Source organism: Petaurus breviceps, unplaced genomic scaffold, assembly GCF_028583685.1.
Source record: "Petaurus breviceps papuanus isolate PSGF00001 unplaced genomic scaffold, PetGlider_PUasm1.0 99, whole genome shotgun sequence".
Classification (NCBI taxonomy): domain Eukaryota; kingdom Metazoa; phylum Chordata; class Mammalia; order Diprotodontia; family Petauridae; genus Petaurus; species Petaurus breviceps.
The window spans coordinates 7,756,224-7,775,509 of record NW_027187465.1 but is presented as its reverse complement, the minus strand read 5'-3'; the positions used below and the strand labels follow the sequence as shown (position 1 = coordinate 7,775,509).

Below are 19,286 nucleotides of genomic sequence, written 5' to 3'. Positions count from 1 at the left end.
ACTGTCATTATTTCTTTTGTGGTCCAGCTGAATCACTCCACCGTTAGCAACTTCAGAGGAGTGAGGTGTGCATCTTTAACAGTGAATGGCTTCTAGGCTGTGTGAGGTTACTGTTTAATGACTAGCTGCCCTTGGGAATTGATTGGAACTTAATGACCAATATGTGTTCCACAATTCTGGAAACGCTTTAATTCAGGAGAGTCAGGCTCCTGTCCAACCCCAAGCTGGCTCAGGTGCAGAGATTTTCAAAAGAATGCTTTGCCTGCTTTTGAGGGAGCCGACCCCTTGCCTTACAGGGCCTTCCCTCAGTCAGGGTCTTTGTCCTACATTTGGAACATTTCACGTCGAAAATATTTAAGTAATGAGGATTAATTTGGCTTTCTTGGATAGAGAATGCAGGTAATTTCATATTTACTTTTGTGTTCCCTGAGGGATTTTTCAAAACACTTAATTGGAATTCAGGGACAAGACCTGTGATTCATTGCTCTAGGGACCTGTTGGGTGAGGAAGCTTCCTCCACCAATTCAATCAGGTCCCTTCTCTGTAATCTCCTGGGGCCCAGAGAGAGGGGCAGGGGTGTGGGTCAGCCTCAGGATCACAGAGCTGGCAGGGCAGAGATAGGACTTAGGCCTGGGACTTCTTGGTGCCAGAAAGCCATACTCATTTGAATTAGAATTTACTTTTTAATAATAATAACAGTAATAGTAATTTGCATTTGCCACAATGATTTTAGATTTATTCCAGTGCTTTATTGTGTGCCTACTACATGCAAATGCACTGTGCGAGACAGTGGGAATACAAGAGTAAAGAATGAAAACCCCCACTCCCTGTAGAGCTTGTGTTCTCTTGGCCCCTATCCAGAGATGGGCAAATAAATTCAGGTGCATTGTGAGAGGGTGACTGTCCACCCTGTACTGGACTGGAGGAGGTTAAGGATTCTGAGAGGTTGTGATGAGACATGGGGGTTTGGGGCCTCGCCAGGACCAGAGAGTGAGCAGAGGGAGCAGTGGGCCATGAGCCGGCCAGGATGAGCTGATGAGGGGGGAGGCAATTTCACTGGTGCTGTCTCCTGGGCCCACTGGGGACCAGGCAAAGGCGACTTTGGTGGCAGCATAGGAGGCAGTTTGCAGCTGGGAGAGGCTGGAAGCAGGGAGGAGGAAGAGAAGGGTATGTGAGTGTCTGGGGCAGAGAGGAAGAGGCCTGAGCTCTGTGATGGCTGAGGGGAGAGAGGGGTACAGTGGCCGGGCCTTGGTAACTGAAAGGCAGTAGACCTGAGCCACTGACTGCCAGGATTCCGTTTCCTTAAAAACAGAGCTCCAGCAGCCTCTCATATGGCCTCTGTGGGTCCCAGCGAGTCAATGCATCCAAAAGCAAACTTGACTGGAACCTTTGGGCCCTTTTTCTGCAGAATGAGAGAGTTAAGTCAAGGGATCAAGCTTTTATGAAGCGCCTACTGTGTGCCAGGCCCTGTGTTAAGTGCTGGGGATCCAAACAGCAGCCAACCCTCATGATCTCTAACACCCCCCCCCCAAACATCTTCCCCCCACGACAAAACAGCAACAAACCAAGACAAAAATGCAATGACCATCTCTGTTCCCAAGGCATTCACAGTGTAGCATGCAAACAGCAAGCTGCATGGAGTATAAATTATAGATAATTGGCAGAGGGAAGGTATTGAGGAGGCTTGGGAGCAGCTTCTTGTAGAGGGTGGGCTTTAAGCTGGGGCATAAAGGGAGCCAGGGAGGCCCAGGAGGCAGAGAAGAGGAGGGAGAGCAGTCCAGGCAGGGGGATGGAGGGTCTTATGTGAAATGCAGGGCATGTGGGGGTGGACAAGCTGTCAGAAGGGGCTGGGCCAGATTCTACATTTGATCCCGCAGGTCACAGGGAGTACTGGAGCTTATTGAGATGGAAGGTGGTGTGGTCAGATCTGACAGCTGGGTGGAGGCTGGACTGGAGTAGGGAGAGGTTGAGGCAGGTGTGTGGAGGGCCTGCACCAGGGCAGGGGCAGTATCAGGAGAGAAGGGGTATCACAGAGATAGAACCAACAGATTGGCTGTGGGAAGTGAAAAAGAGTGAGGGGTCAAGGATGGCCCCTTACTTGTGAGCTTGGGGGGATGGTGGTGCCCTCAACAGTGATAGGGAAGTCAGGGCCAGGGAGGGTTTGGGGGCAAAGATGGGACTTCAGTTTCAGGCTTGTTGAGGTTGATGATTATATGTGGGACATTTGTCTGAGCTCAGGAGAGAGGCCTGAGCTGGATAAATAAGGACAGAGGCTGGCTCTCAGGCTGGTTTTCCATGTTGCTTCTGAATTGGAATTGACTTTTTAATAATAATAACCTATGTCTGAGAATCATCAGACTAAAGATAGGTCCATGGGAGCTGAGGTCGCCACACAGAACAGTGCAGAAAGAAGGCCCGATAGAGCTTGGGAGGATAACTGTGGTGAACAGGCATGGCCCAGCAGGATGGGACATTGGTACCTGTAGCAGCAAGCACCCCAAGTGCGTCCTCAGGGTTTGCTGCCCATACAGGTTCTTGGATCTGCTTTGTTAAAGGAAAGCAACTCAAAATGGGTTAACAAGCTTACTTTAATCAGTCAGACATATATCGTTTACCTTGTTCAGGAGAAAAGGTCAGCACCCTGAACCTCAAAGTATACAGGCATAATTATCAAGACAGAAACATCAAGTAGACAGATTTCCAAACTGTCCAACCATTACATCCATACCCAGTCAACATCTGGGTTTCCACATCTGGGTTTTTCAAAGCCGGGGGACTCTCAACAACGGCTTCCCAGAATTCAGATCAAATCACAGAACACTTCTCAAAGTGAGTCCCAAAACAAAGCTACACATCAGGGCTTATATAGCCTTCTCCTGGCTCAGAGAATGTAACAACCTTATTGACCCACTGGCCAATCAAAAAGTATCTACTGAAAAACAAGCCTCCCTCCCCAGGCTTCTGGTGCACTTTAGCCTAGGGGCAGGGAAGATCTTTAAAATTTACATTCGCATTACAGTACCTTGGGCAGGTAGGGTGAGAACCAGGAGAGCAGGACCTAGAGAGAACAGTGTCATGGACAGGGTGGGGGCTGCAGAGAGACCGAGGAGAGTGAGGCCAGTAGATGCTGGGCGGCTAAGAGGTTGGCAGCCAGGCTGCATTGTCTTCTGGGGAGTCTGACCACAAAAGGGAGGAAGATGCTTAGGGATGGAGGGATAAAATGAGGGGCTTTGAAGAGGACATGTGGATGGGTTTGGAGGCAGGAGGGAGTAGCCTGAAGACAAGGGGAGACTGAAGATTAATGTGGGCAAACAGTCTGCTGGATAAGTTCCACTCCAGTCCAAGTATTAAGAGCCTGCTGTGAGCCAGGCACCGTGCTAAGTGCTGGGGATACAATTAGTAAAAAGGAGTCTGCCCTCAAGGAGCTTACATTCTAAAAGGGGAGCCAATGCACAGGAGGGGGCAGGAAAGGGGGGGGACAGCCAGGACACTCCCCCCCCCGCATACCCTCGCCCAGCATCTTACTCTATGGAGCTAAAACTAGTCAGGCCAAACACCGAGTCAAGTGAGCTGAGTCCAGTTTCTGCCTCTGTAATGGATGGCATTGAGAGGGTTTGGTCCTCCACCTTGTCAGCCCTCTCATGAGAGGGGAGAGGAGGCCAAGGGAGGTGAGGTCCATTGAGTATTGAGTTTCAGCCAAATGGGGATGAGTTGAAATTAGGCAGAATACAAAGGAGAGGAAGACAGAGATGGTGTGGAATGGGATGACCTGTGCAGGTAGAGGGGCCACCCCTTCGTGAAGGACTGGTGGACAAGAGAGTGGCAGAGGTACGTGGTGGTGTGGGGGATGGGGAGGATGGGCCAGAGAGTGCAAGGCTGATGGCCTGGGAGGACCTTGGAAGCAGAGGGCTCTGAGGTCTGCTGAGGACGGAGAAGGGAGCTGAGGTCTTCAAGGCAGAGAGAGGGGTGGAGTGACTACATTCTGAGCAGACGGTTCAGAGTTCACGGCACAGAAGCACGTTTGTGACTGCCATGAGATCCAGGGGCTGACCATCTTTGTGCGCAGCTCTGGTTGGGCTGCCAGAGCTGCTGTGGGGAAATAAGGCAGTCGAGGAGCTGGGCAGTCAGTGTTTAAGGGAATATCAGCATGTATGTTGAAAGGTCAGTAGGATGAGGCTAGAATTTGGAGAGGACAGAGACTGAGCCTGTCACTGACGTCACTGGGGAAGGAGCGTATCCTGGGGGCAGGTGAGAAAGCAGCCCCCTTCCCAGGCTCGGGATCAGCCGGCAAGCCTTTAGTCCATGCTCACTTACTAAGAAGGACAGAAGTGGCATCCTTCCCCTTACAGAGCTCATATTCTGGTGGGGATGAAAACGTGCAGACTCTGCCTGTCAGTATAAAAGGAATCTCTGAGGGAAGACACTAGCACGTAGTGGGGTTGGTGGTGGGACCTGTCCAAGCATGGGGGCTGCTAGTGCCCAGGCCCCAAGGTACAAGATGGAGCTTTGTGTGTGCGGGGCAGTGTCAGAAGCCTGAAGGAGAGGGCAGGGGAGAGGGGGTGGGACCAGGCTGTACAGATTTCCTGTTGCCAGACAGGATTTTTGATGAGGGAGCTGCTGGAGTTTGGGCAGACGTGTGCTGCTGAGGATGAAGTGGGGTGAAAGAGGCAGAATTTCCAGGCCCTCTGGGCCAGCTTCCTGGTTTGGCAACAGAGGAAACTGAGGCCTGTGGCTATGGAGCCGCTTGATAAGTTCTCACAGAGCCTGGAGCAAAGGCCGTGTTGGAGTCTAAGTCGTCTTAGCCCATGAGCCCATTTTGCCCCTGCCTGCCCCGTCTTTGTCCGGCTCTGGCCTTGAAGCCTCAGCCGTCTGAGCCCACGAGCCTGCCCCTGCCTACCCCCTCCTTGTCTGGCTCTCTGGCCTTGAAACCTCAGCCGCCTGAGCCCACGAGCCTGCCCCTGCATGCCCCGTCCTTGTCCGGCTCTCTGGCCTTGAAGCCTCAGCCGTCTGAGTCCATGAGCCTGCCCCTGCCCACCCCACGCAAGCCCTTTGAAGCATCTGGCCACAAGAGGATTTCCGAGCGGGGAGATTAGAAGCGTTGGGTCACCCATGAAACATGGGATTCTTGTTACATACAGGTGGCTTGCATTTCCGAAGGCACTGGGTAGCTTATGATGGTGTTGTTTTTCATTTAGGACTCCTGGAGTATTTATTCCAAAAAACATAAGCTGGTAAGGTAATGTGGAGCTATAGCATTTGGCCGGTTAGCAATGCTATAGCCCAGCGTCAGGGTCTCTGGAGGGCGTCATCTCTGCACATGCCGTCATCCTTTTGCTTTCTCTGCATCTTTGTTCTTCCAAGCTGCCTCTTCCTTTACTAGAACCTCATTGATCAGCTTTGTTAAAGGCCCCTGCACTCCTTTGGGTCAGTCGGGGCCTCGGCTGCAGCCTGGGGGGGTGGGCCTCCACATGGACTGATAGTATCCATTTGTAAGAGAGTGCAAGTGGGGAGCATAGTGGGGGGAGGCCTGCGAATGGTCCAGAAGAGACGCAGATTTTATGGAGGGGACGACTTGGCCCTTTTGCCCACAATGCCTTTTTTTCCCTATGGTATTTAAAACAATTTTTGACCTCTTGCTTATATTTGTTTGTAGTGATTTTATACCTTTAGCATGAAAAAAAAAAGGCCAAAAATTTGTGATTTTCTTTTACGTTTTTTTTCCTAAGCCACCTAGATTTTTAGGATGCATTTTGAGGTTTAACTTTAACAATCAGAAATTTTAAAGATACTTTTTTTTTCATAGCAAAACCTGGTGACAATGGAACAAATTGTGTCAGTGGAAGAAACTCAGATTAAAGACAAAAAATGCATTTTGCTGAGGATAAAAGGAGGAAAGCAATTGGTCCTGCAGTGCGAGGTAAGTCATCATAAACATTTAGTGCAATCTAGAGCGTCTGTAGAAGATAAACAGTGTAATGGTCTCCTGGTGTTTGCACAGTGTTCTTGCTGCTGTGTGTGTGCTAGGGCCTGGCTCTGAAAGAAACTGGATGAAAAACAAAGTACTTAAGTAGAAAATGGTCCCAGGAGGAGGTGAGATCATTCTTCTGTGCCCCTGCCCCAGCCCTCCTCAGAGGCCTCATTCTGTGGCACAGTGGAGAAAATGCTGGACCCGAGTTCAAATCGAGCTTCAGACACTGGCTCTCTGTGTGACTCTGGGCAAGTCCCTTTACTTTTATGAGCCTCTGTTTCCTTACCTATAAAATGGGGGGGTAACAGCACCTCCCTCCCAGGGTGTTGTACAGCTCCAATGAGATAGTGTCCACAGAATGCTTGGCAAACCTTAATACGCTGTGGAAACTCCAGTCCTCTCCCCGGGGGCCACATACACTTTTAACCCAAGCTCATGCTTTTCTTCTCCCTTGACATGGTGGCGATAGGCTCTTGTCCCTCTTCCTTACGGCATCTCAGCTCTTCGGGAGCTTTTCTGTGAGAGAAAGGGAGAAGTGTTGGTGGAATTTCAGGATTTCAACCGTCTGATTCCACTGATGTGGATCCAAGATGGTCCACGAGCATTTGTTAGACCTTTCCTATGTGCTAAGTATTGGAGATCCAAAGAAAGCCAGTCCCTATTCCCAAGGAGCTCCCGGTGTGAACCACTGTGACCGAATAAGTCAGCCGTTCATTTCCGAGAAAGCATCCTTCAGTCACTGCAGCTGAAGAGCCAATCGCCTTGTGTTCAGCACGCTGACGGACCCCCCTCCCTTGGCTGGGTCAGTCCTCGCACACATAGTCTTGAGCCTGGCTCTGGTTTTCTGGCATAGCGGTACTTGCCATAGCCTTTAAGAAGCCATCATCATTCTCCTGCCACCATAAGACATTTTATGCTCCAGCTAGCTAGAAAAAACAATGGTCTTAACAATATGATTTCATTCCTTCAGGGAATCCGTGATCTGATCATTGTGGTGGTTCTTCCTGTCGGTGTAGATTGCAGCCTTCTTCCCTGCTGTGATTTTGGTCTGTGGTCTCCCATGCAGCTTACAGATAATGCCTGGCTTTTGTGCTGGGTGCCTTCCTTTCCAGGCTTCTGTGCATTCCACTTTGCCTCATAGCCTCTGAGCTGTTTTCTCTTGCTCTCAGTGCTTGTCTGACCCACTCACTTTTGTCGCTTTTATTTCCTCATTAACCTTACCAAAGTCTGCCTCTTCCACGTGGGTCATTGTGAGAAAAATGTGGCAGCCTCCTTGGGCCCACTGGGCTCCTCTCTAGGCCCCTGTGGGCCCCTTACAACTTCGATTCTTCGGAAACTTCAGTGTTCCAAGGACCATGCGACATCACTAAGAGAAAGTGGTGTTTAAAATGATGAATCTTTGTCTTGGGGCATGCTAGTCAATGTCTCAAATACAGGCTAGCCTGGTTTTTTCTTCCTGTTCATTTCTACACCAAATTTCCAGTGCCTTTCCTAAGTAGTTGTCCTTCTGATTTACTAATTCAGTGGGCTGGCCATCCAAATGATAGTCATATAGTCTAGACTAGGGGTGGGGAACCTGCAGCCTCCAGGTCACATGTGGCCCTCTGAGTCCTCAAGTGCGGCCCTTTGACTGAATCCAAACTTCATGGAACAGATCTCCTTCATAAAAGGATTTGTTCTGTCAAGCTTGGACTCAGTCAAAAGGCTGCCAAGGACCTTGCAGGCTCCTCAGGTTCCCCAGCCCTGGTCTAGGCAGGAGCCATTTTCTGTGCATTTAATTTTTCCTGTGTGTGGATTGCTTGACCAGCGTCTTCTCAGTAATCTGGGACCTTATTGAGGAAGCCCTTGATTTCCTTGAACTTGACACAGTCAGTGCAGAATCATCTGGGAACAGGGACATCTGGAGGGCTGTACCATCTCTAGAGAATCCCTTTTCTCTTCAGACCCTGTGTAGGACATTCCCCATGACAGGGGCAGCCCCTTTGGCGAGCATCCAGCCCTCCATTTTATGCCTCACTTGAAAGTAACAATCAGAAATGTATTGTCTTCTGTGGTTCCAAGAAGTTTACGAAGAAGTCGTCTTTGTAGGACCCTCAAGGCTATGTTTTGTTTGTGGGTCTCCTGGAGAGAGAGGTGTGATTGACAAATAATAGTCCCAGCTAGGATTCTCCCTTCTCTCCACATTTCAGCCTTTTATGGGCCAGAAACAATCATAGGATCAAAGATTTAGGATTCAAAAGGGCTCTCAGAGTCCAGTCCTCTCATTTTGAAGGGGAGGAGGCAAGAGGCCATGAAAGGCTAAATGATTTGCCCCAAATCTCACAGGTAGTAAGATACAGAATTAGGGTTCAGATCCAAGAAACCCAAGTTCATCTTGTTTCCTGGGACTGAGATTGTGACCTTGGATTCTTGAAAGTTGTGTGTGCAGAGGTCCCTGGCACATCTGCCCCCAGCTAGTATGGCTTTCAGTGTGGGGCCAGCAGTGGGTGATGTCTTTCTTTTGCTTACCAGCCTACCCCGGACCTGAGATATGCTTATTCCCAGAGGCCTGGTCGCTGTCCCATACAGTTTGTGGGTACAATAGCAGAGTAGAGGGAGCCCCCAGACTGGCAGAAATTGTGCGTTTGGGGAGTTATTCAAGTAGCCCTTCCTACTGCTTCCGCTGAGCAGCGTGGAGGAGGGCACATGTTGTTTTGTAGACTTCTGCTGACGGCCCTCTGAAGGCTCTTAGGAGTCTAGGGTGGAGTCTCCAGTTGGATTCTGAAGGGAGAAACCTTCTGTGGTCATTCTGTTTCTCAGGTTCCAGCATTCACAATGTATCAGTGATTTTTAAGGACTCTCTTAATGAGGTGGGTAAATGTATAACCATTTCTACATTTTCTTTCTCATTTAGAGTGACCCTGAATATGTGCAATGGAAAAAAGAATTGGTAGAAACCTTTACAGAGGCTCAGAGGTTATTACGGCGGGCTCCGAAGTTCCTTAACAAACCTCGGCCCACTGTCGTGGAGCTTTCGAAGCCTCCGCTCAGCCACAGAAACAGCAATGGCCTTTAATGTGAAGGGATGCTTATGAGAGACTGTGAGCGCCACAGAGTACTGTGTTCCCACCCCCACTCTGGGCATCGTGGAAGAAGAGGGTGCAGAGCTGGGAGTCTGGGCACAGGCTCGTTGGCTGTCCTGGACGGTGGCCGCGAGGACCAGAGAAGGAAACAGAGGAGTTCTCACTAACAGGGACAAAGTCTTGGCACACAGTGGCAGCTTCTCACTCTCCTGTCATTACACCCTGGCAGTGCTGGGAATCACCCATACTTTTAAACTACTGAAGAAAGGAAGATTCTGTTTTCTTTGCTACACACTTTTTTTTTGGTCTATACTGAACCTAGAAACTTGAAGTGGTTACTACTTAGCCCTTAAATTTTGACGTCCAATATCCAGTCTCTCTCCGGATCTTCTCAGAAGGAACATGGGACCATCAGTGTGGAAGGGTAGATGTTCCCATAGGGGATGCGTCCCTGCCGGTGCAGTCTGTCTTTGCTCCATCCTCCTGGTGACACACGACCAACTGTGTGATCCTTTAATGCTCTCAGATCCTGTCTTCTTTGTGTCCTGGGCTAAAGTTGTAGATTCTTTGTGAAAAGCTCAGACTTGGCTTCATCAGCTTGTTTGTTGCACTCACACATACTAGCTGCCACTGTCGTCCTTGGGACTTGGGGATTTTGCCATGACCATTGAGGAAGGGGCGTTAGAGGAGCAGAATCTAGAATTCTGTTGTTATCAGTTAGCGATTTATGCAGTTTGGGAATGGATCTTTGGGATGGTTGACAGTGACAATGAACTTGAAGGCATTTCTTTTCAAATTCAGGGCAAATTGCACTTTTAAAAAAACTTTGAACCCATCACACTCCAGTGGACACGCTGAGGTAAAGCCACAGGGGCTTTGGTACGCATTCCTCAAAGTAATTCTTCACCTGTCCTTTTGACAGTTGGATTTTTCTGCATTTAAAAAACGAGTGACCTTCCGACACAGTGATTCAAATGCTTTTAACTGGTCCCTCCAAATGTGTGTGCATGAGACGACTTCATGTGAGGAAGAAGAAAGCACATTGCTGTATGCATTTTTTGTAGAATTAGACTCAGTTTTTATTAGCAGGTGTTAAAATTATGAAAAGTAAGTGCCCCAAGTGGTTTTAAAGATACATATACACATCCGTACATGCACATATACATACATGTGTATATATGTACATGTGTATGCCCGCCTTCTCTGCACGATGCCATCACTGCGTCCTAAGCAAATGCATTCTGTCCAGCCTCTCAGCCGTGTCACAGCTCTGAAGGCTGGGCCAGTTCAGGAAGCTTCTTTTCTGGTTACCATTCTGGAACGCTCCTTCTGTTACCCTTTCACGCATAAAGCAAGCTCTCCATCCATGCTCAGAACTGTTTTTCTTCATAGCAAAGTGCCAAGTGCCAACAGACTCAAGAAATGGTTTAGAAAGTTACTTCTCTTTTGTGTGTGTGATAGTATCATGCCTGTGGAAAAGAGCTGACAGTTTGGGTGACCTGGCCCTCTCCTCTGCCTTCCCTGCCATCTGTCCGCAAGGTCTACAGGGTGCCAGGCCTTTCTCCTTATCTCTGAGCTCTGTGTGAGCTGTAGTAGGGAGGGCTTTCTTCAAGAGCCACCAAGAAACTGTTTGAGTCAATCAGCTGTAGAGAAGTATCTCCCTCCCCTTCTCTCTCCCACTTTCTCTCCTCTCCCCCTCCTCCCCCTCCTCCTGTTGCTGTCACCACTGCTGGCTTGGAAGCTGTGTTCTCAGTCTCAAAAGATGTTAGTGTTTGCTGAAAACATCCTTACATTATTAGAAGAACTCTTTCTACATCGGATGACAGAATCCTAAGCAATATGCTCAACTTTTTAAGAGGCATATTCCCAGATCCTTTCATGGAGATTCTAGTTAACTGCAGATGTAACTCCCTTCGTTATAATATAGTCCCCAAGTAGTTTTGTGCAATACAGACAGTGGCATGAAAGACATTGAGCCCCACCCTCCCTCAGTGCCAACCTTGTCCTTGGAGACTCCCTTGGGCTCTCTCATGGCCGGTCCTCAGCCATCCAGGGACACCAGTGGCCTTGCTGTGCAGAGAGGGTCAGGGCATCTACAGAACAGAAGCAGCTTCCCCTCCTGGCTAGGGGATCATGGGGCCTCCCCCCAAAGGGAGTGACAGAATGCCCAAGGATGCCTCCATTTTTCAAATTCTGAACTAAAAGGTGGCCTAAAGAGGCATTTGGCTTTGGTGGGATGAGTCTTATTTCAGGAGACTTCGAGAATTCACATGTGTGTTCTAAAAACATGATCAAGAGGAATTAGGAACAAGTAAGGGTCCTACTGTTGTCTCCCCTGGCGTCCCTTGCTCTGGCCAGTGTCACTGTTGAAGCCAGAAGATCAGATGGGACATATTTGTAGAATGCTAAGCCTTGTTGAGATGGTGGGAAGCCAACCTCTCATTGTACACACAAGGGAAATGAGGCCCATGGGAATGACAGGATTTGTCCCAGTTCAGGAGGTGAGTCAGTGGCCAAGTTTTTTATCACAAATCTCCACTCTCTGGTTATCCCGCTGCGGTTCTAGAATGGGGGGTTTCCAGAATCAAAGTAGGAAAGAGTGGTGTGATGACATTCCTTGCTGCCTGCCCAGGTGCTGAGCAGGGCACCTGTTTTCCTTGGCCATTTTTACCTCTCTACCATAAAGGGGATTGTTGATGAAGCTATTGAAGGCCTTGACATTTGTCCCCTCCTCTCATATACATGTTTAGGGTTAAAGGTCAGTAAGTGAGCCTATAATTTAAAAAAATTTTGTCTCAGTGCAAAGTAAGTTCCTAAATTGTATTTCCTTTCATCAGCTTGTGTTTGATTTTTATTCAAATGGTTTAGCATAGTCGTCTGTGAAGATAACCCCAAAATGTAAGGAATATATTTGTAGCATTTAAAAATATTTGACCAAGTACTTCTTTATTTGATATTCAAAAGAATATTTAAATATGTCTAAAAAAATCTAGATTTTTTTCATAGTTGATATATGATAATTTATAGACTTTATTTTTTTTATCATTGCATTATTATTCATGTAAATTTTATTGATCCTAAATTTCTTTTTTCAAGATTTTAAACATTTATGAACTCATTTCATGCTGTAATGTCCAGGGCCACATTTTATTCAGTGCTCCAGAATGACACTGGCTCAGGAATCAGAAGCTGAGGCTTCCCGTTCCGCCCCTGACGCTTCCTCCTCTTTCAGCTTGGACAAGCCACTTCTTACCTGTGTGGGCCTCACTTTCCTCACCTGTGATCTGGGGGTTGGACTGGACGGCCTTTGAGGCTCTTTCTAGCTCCGGATCTGCTGTGCTGGAATTCATCTGGCACGGTGGTGGTTTTCAGCTGAGTTTGCAGAAATAGAACAATTGTCATGAGATGACAAAGAAATTGTGTAATAGGGATGTCCATTGTGGGAGCCATGTCTGTGCGGGTATTGAAGTCTTAGTGATTGACATACTGTGGATAGGGGGAAAAATCAACATTTTATTCCTGTTCAGGTCAGGTTGGCAGCTTTCAGCTTCAGTTTGAGACATGCTGACCACAGTTGGAGAGAGCCCAACCAGGTCTCTGTCAAATGTGCCTTAGACAAGGTTTAGAAACTGCTCCCGTGGATGTGACTGTCTACCAGAGGGTTTGGGCCTTGCTTCACCTTAAGTAACATGTAACATTCCATTGGGGTGCAAATACTGAAGCCCCACTGAAAATGGGATTGCCAGATGAACACACTTCCTTATCAAACTCATGCTAAATATAACTCTCATCCCAGCACTCATGGCCCAGACTGTCCACCCCCCAGGCTGCTACTCTGGCCTCCATGTGGCCTCCATATCACTGAGCTCTGTGCTGCAATAGTTAATGGGGCTGGGCCATCCTAAGAGATCACAGTGTGTATGTGTGTTTGTCTTCCCACTAATTCCCCTTTGAAGGGCTGGCTATGCCAGACCTGCCTGTCTTTATAATGGGTTGTTTCGAAGTATGTCAGTATTTTTATGTGCCAGGTAGAAAGAAAGCAAGTCTCCAAGCTCAGCTTTTTTTCATGAAGATACTGTGTAAATCTGTATAGAAACTTATCATGTGCAGGGTCTAAGATAAGATGTGTCTTCATTTGTGATGATCTGTGTATAGTCACAGTTATGTTCAGGGAACTGTGTTATGTATTCTCTGTGCTGCTCTCTGTAACAAAGCCACAGCCTTTCTCCCTGGTCCCAGTCTTGCATGTGGGACCAAATCAGTTGTTCCCAGGGAGGCTTTGCCACTATCTTATAATAGTTTAGGGGTGGGGGTCAGGAGAAGAATCATGGTTTGTAGAAATGGGGGAAAGGAAGGGAATTCATTTATAAGTAAAATAAAACCCCTTTACGCATCAAAGCACAAAAATAAATATTTGAAAATAACGGGTTTTTCTCTCCCTTTGGCTTTTTGTAAAATGTATTATAAGTGAGTGATAATGTTCATGTTCTAATATTCTTTTAGACTGTGAGCTTGTGAGTTTGGTGGGAGTCTGTGGTCTCTGTGTGTGTGCGCGTGTGTGTGTTTGTGTGTATGTGTGTGTGTGTGTGTGTGTGAGAGAGAGAGAGAGAGAGAAAGAGAGAGAGAGAGAGAGGACGAGTGCTTAGAACTGTAGCTTGTACTACTTACTGTTGGATGCCTCAGATTCAGTCAGGTCCAGGAGCATATCATCAGAGTGCCCACACACAGGAAAAACAAACTGTAGAAATTCTTTGAAACTGACCTTCTTTTTCTTGAATAAGATGCAGTATTTCAGTGAAAACCCTAAAAACAAAGGAACATTTTTTTTTTGTAGTTATTAGTGTATGTTTAGAGCAAGTCAGTGCTGACAATATCTATTAAACTAATTTGGAAATCACACCTGGAGAATGGTTTTTAAGTACACTTTTTTTTAGGTCTGTGTTGGATTACCTAAAGAGAGATATGTAAAGGAGAAACTTGAATTCACAAGCATTTGAGTGTTGACCTTAAGTATGCCTAGTCCAGGCATTTAAAATAGAGGATTAATTGAATTACAGATTTCCACTGTGTTGTACAAATACAACTGACAAAATTTTTAGGGCAAAAGATACGGTGGATGTGCTGTCTTCATTATATTTGAGTGTTTTTATTTTTTATGTACTGGTGTGAATTCCTTCCTGTAACATCCCCAGTACAAAAGCTTTCGGGTTTTTTTTTAATAGCAGTTAATGGCAGGATAGTCAGGGGAGTTTTCCCAGTGATTATGGTCTAGTACCTTCTAAGGTATGCACACATACACACACAGTTTTTATCTGTACTAACATAAAGAATTCCTATTTTCTCTACCAACTTGTCAACTTCAAAATTTTTAAATATCAATTTTTTAAAAATAATATTTTTGGGGCGGCCAGGTGGCTCAGCAAGTAAGAGCACCGGTTCCAGTGTTGGGATGACCTGGAGATCGAATCTGGGCTCAGACACTCAGCACCACACCCAGAAATAACTGGCCGTGTAACCTTGAGCAAGTTACTCAACCCCGATTGCTTAAAAAAATAATAATAATATTTTTATGTTAATACAATATCCCCATTTCTGTTTTTGTCCTCAGTTTTAATCCTGGCTCTGCTATTGATTACTAGCTGTGTGATCCTGGAAAACTCCTTGTACCCTCAAAGGTCTTAGTTTTATCACTGTCAATTGGGTGGATCAGGTGAAATGACCTCTAAGGTCCCTCCTGGGCCTTGATCTGAAGACCTATCTCCCCTGAGAACGGGTTATTTTGATTGTAGCTTTTACATCCATTCTCTCATTTGACAGATGAGAAAAGTGACTTTTCCTAAGCTCTCATAGCTAGAGAGGCAGTTGCTGAGCTGGGCAGGAACAGGATCCCCTTTCCCTCCCAACACTGTGCCCTCCTGCAATCAGAAGGCCTTTCCAAATGTGCGTTCAAAGCAGAAAGGACTTGAAGTTCTGTTTGTAGTTCTCTAGCTGAGTACATTCCATTATGTACATCAAGGACAGGCTAAAACCCTGACCACTTTTAATAATCGTGCCTCTCTTTTAAATAATCATTACCGACTTGGCTTTATTTTGGTAACATAAAGATTGCTAAGTTATGTAGGCATAAGGTAAGATTTCTATTTTACCAACAGAAAAAGGCATTTTATGTTATTAAATCCACGCATTTCTTTAATTTCTAAAACATTCCATATAATTCTTCCTGCCTTTTAAAAATCTGATTAGTTTGATATTTAAAGAGATAGCAGTTCTTTTCTGGTAGGAGAATTTTTTAACTCCATTTTTAAAAATGGAGTTAAATGGATTTCCTTAAACTATATCCAGCTTACCCATGCATAGAAATTCAGAAAGTTTCTTTTTTTTTTAACTAAAAAAATTAGCTTGTATTAAAGAGAGCACAGTTTTTTGCAGCAGCATGACATCTGATCACCAAGGAATAGATAACACAGCCTAATTCTTTTTGCCTGTAAAATGTAAATGCCTTTTGGTGTCTCAAGAGTTTGCCATGAAATACTGCTTTAATCTACCTCTTCCAAAAACTTCATACTTGTTGACAAATTCCAATTTGGTTATGATGTAATGTAGCACATTTCCGGTTCATTTCCTACTTAGTTGTTCCTTATGTGACCTAGATTTTTTTTTTCTTCAATCTGTTGAATTTTTACAGAATCCTATGACCTGTGGAGACTCCAAACCTTCTATATATGAGATCTTTCAGGATCTGTCTTATTGCTGCTGTTTCTGCTGAGTTTTTTTTAGGCCAGAATACCCATCTATGATTAGAGTTGGCCTGGTCTCAATGAGAAGTGTCAGTCATATAGGAGATCAGACTTTATCTGTAACAGGATAGCATTTCTATATGAGAGTTAAGCACTAAACACAGATTGTAGGGGTGGCATGTGCCTTGAATTTGAAAGGGATCATTTCCCCTGGCCATATCAAATGAGTCTGGGTATTAAATTGGAGGGCACGGGGCATCTTTGGATGCTCTGTGAATTAGCACTGAAATGCACAATCTTTCTAGTGTCTCACAGATCCTTTGGAATGGTGCGCCCAAAGGAATAAAAAGCAGAAAAAGTGAAAAAACACACCAATAATCAAGTTGCTAATTTCTTCCGAAGTGCAGTTTCTTTTTTTACAGCTTAATATCCTTAATTACATATTCTTCTCTGCAGATCTCAGAAGTATAGGAGCATATTCACGTTCATAGCAGAATCATTTATGGAATCCTTTAAAAAAAGGAAAAGGAAATGACAAAAACGAAATGGACATTATTTTCTGTGTGTGAGAGTTAACCCACTAAGGCCAGTACTCTTGTAAATATGAGTTATCATACCCAGGAAATGTCCTTGCTTGCTCTCTTCTGTGCTCTGCCTCTTCCTATTTATTGTGCAAATGAAGTTTGTTTTTTAATTTTTTGGTATACCGTGTAACTAGTGCATGTTTTAAGTCGCTTCTTCCTTGGAAGCTGTTCCCCGTTAACGGTAATGGTCAGTACCGTTTAGAACGTGGCGCACTTGGTCAATACTATCGTCTTTGGGAGCTATTTTGGAGCAAACTAAGTTGGTTATTCTTTCTGTGTTGGTTAATTGCTTATATAAAAAGAATCCCAATAAAAGAACCTGTCAGTGTACATCTGTTTTGGTGTCTAGCTTTTTTTTTTCTTCTTTCAATTAAAAAAAAAATCCTTGATCTGATCAAGATGTCTTAGGATGTGATTCATTTGGAATTTTGATGGTGAGGGGCTGTGGCAGAAATGAAGAGGATGTTTTGGAAGATGGGAAGGCCTGCTGGCCAATGTCTGTCTGTTGTTTTCTTAGGTTTTTGGATTCCACCCAGTTTTTTATTTGCTTCATCCTTTTAGAGGATGCTGCTACATTTGGGCTCCAGGGTTGGGTACTCAGTGATGAGAAATGCCTGCAGAACTTTGGAAAGACAGGCTAGGCCCCTGGGTCTCATTTGCTGATTTTGAGACAGGACTAAGGCATCTGTACCTCCTACCACAAAGGCACATGCTAGAGTTGCTATGATTATTTTTACATAAACAACTCTTTTAAAGTGGAAATTTTAAAAAGACATTTTGTTTCCTAGAACAAAACGGCTCTGAGCAGAGGCATACACTTGCATGAGAATTCCCAGGCAGGTTCTCTAGGTGGGTATTTTCTTTCTCATTTGCTAGAGGCACTGGCTGTTCCTTGGAACTCCAGGCATGAAGGAAGTCACGATTGGCAAGTGTGGACTCTTTTCAAGTTCCCTGGAGTATATTAAAGCTCACTGGATTGCAGAAGAGACTTGGTGGCTGAGCTGTTATTGAGGACTGAAGCTCCTTCTGCAAAAGACAGGAGCTGGGGCATCCTTCGCTGGTGTGCCTGTTCTCGAAAGGGGATGGCAGAAAGCTGCTAGTCCAGAACTCTCTGGAGTCCCATGCAAAACAAGGAGCATCCCCGGTGTAGGGAGGTAGCAGAAGGGGGCCGAGGGAGGACCAGGGCAGCGTTGGGTGGCATTCTGATATAAGAATATAACATACTCTCTATAATAATATATCTAATATAAGAATATATTATCTATAATATAAAATATTATCTATAATAATATATCCAACATGAGGATATATTGTATCTAATATAATATCTAATCTAAGAATATATTATCCACAATATAAACATTATATATAAGATTATACTATAATATAAGAATATAAGAGCTATAGAAAATGTCAGTAGCCATGATCATCCCAATTCAAACCTTTTCCTAATGAGCTCAATTTGGATGACAATGATGGTGATAACATTTACAGAACACTTGAAGGTGTGCAAAGCACTTTTAAACTCTTACCTCATTTGATCATAGCAACTCTGGGAGGTAGGTGCTATTATTGTTCCCATTTTACAGATGAGGAAAGTGAGGCAATCGGACACCGCCAGTGAGCATCTGTGACCAGATCTGAATTCAAGGCTTGACTCACAGCCCGTCATCCTAGCCGCTGCACCTCCCGCTCCCTAGATGTAAGGCGGCTCAGGGATCCCCATCTGTCCTTCTGGCTCCCCAAAGACATACTGGATTCTTCCCTCTCCTCGCTCTCCAGGGCTTGGTGGTCTTACTTTTACTCCACGTTTTGCTCATGCCCCCTTCTCTACCACCCTGTTCTAAGTCTGTCAGCTCTTGCCTAGACTGATGCATCTGCCTCCTAGTTGGACTCCGGGCTCCCAGGCTCTTCCTTCTTTAATTTCACTGTTGCACTATTGCCAAATGAACATTTCTTGTGGCACATATAGTACTCTGTGACTTACTTTTCTGCTTAGTAGCTTTCAACAGCTCCCTATTTTCTCCAGGATAGAGTCTCTACAGGCACCCCCTCTCCAGTCTCACTTCCTGTTGTTCCCCTTCCTGAGTTCTCTGTGCCAGCCAAAGTGGCCTGTTGGCTGTTCCTTGACTTCAGCTGGAGGAGGACTCAAAGCCTTTATAGAAGATGGGGAGGGCTGGGGACCCAACAAAAAGAAACAAAGGTTTCTGGCAGCAGCTCAGCTGGGACATCATGGTTATTGTTCCTGCCTTCCATTAGCATAGGTGACCAGAGGATCCTGGTTGGGGAATGTGAAAACACACACACACACACACACGTCCTGAGACCCACAGGGCTCTGGATGAATTTCTTTGACAGAGCTCCCCTTCCCAAACAAAACAAAATCGAAAATTTGGGCACAGGATCCTCATAAAGAATTAAAAAAGATTCATAAGGAATTTCTATCCCTAATGCTGATAGTTGTCAGGAACAAAGGACTATAATTCAAGCCTAGACAGGTTTAAAAATGAACTAAAACCCTATAGGTTCTATTGAATTGACTGTGTTCCAAAAGTCCTTGATGGGGTGATTTCTGATTAGGTAGTGCTGTGGGAGGTCATAGACAAGACCAGCTCCATCACATAACCCCACCCATCTGAAGAGACCAAAGAGAAAATAAAAAAGAAACTAAAACCAGCTCCTCTATTCAGTCCAGAACTGACCAAAAAGAGCCAGAAGTCAGCAGAGGAAGGCAGTGGGGTCTGACCAGGGAAACCAGTGTTACCTCAGGTAAACCAGCTGGAAGCCAGTCAGCCACTGACAGCTGTTTTAGGGAAGCCAATAGGAGCTCCCTCTCTCTCATCCCACCCCCCAGTGTGCCACCTCAGTGCCAGTGTCAAAAGAGCTATGCAGGAGGCCTGAAAACAGCATAATCTCTTGCAGCATCCTTCTTGGA

At 45.7% G+C, this 19,286-nt stretch overlaps 1 protein-coding gene across 6 annotated transcripts in view; it reads left to right on the top strand.

Annotated features, from left to right (window-relative positions):
* The window catches only part of GRK3 (G protein-coupled receptor kinase 3), a 462,068-nt gene extending 445,387 nt beyond the window's left edge, over nucleotides 1-16,681 (top strand). For all 6 annotated transcript variants that reach the window (XM_069081792.1, XM_069081795.1, XM_069081796.1 and 3 more), the window contains 2 exons: nucleotides 5,804-5,917; nucleotides 8,862-16,681. In XM_069081792.1, the coding sequence (XP_068937893.1) occupies nucleotides 5,804-5,917; nucleotides 8,862-9,023 (276 nt within the window). In that variant the 3' untranslated portion in view covers nucleotides 9,024-16,681. The remainder of the gene's footprint in view (nucleotides 1-5,803; nucleotides 5,918-8,861) is intronic.
* Nucleotides 16,682-19,286: the final 2,605 nt, after the last annotated feature.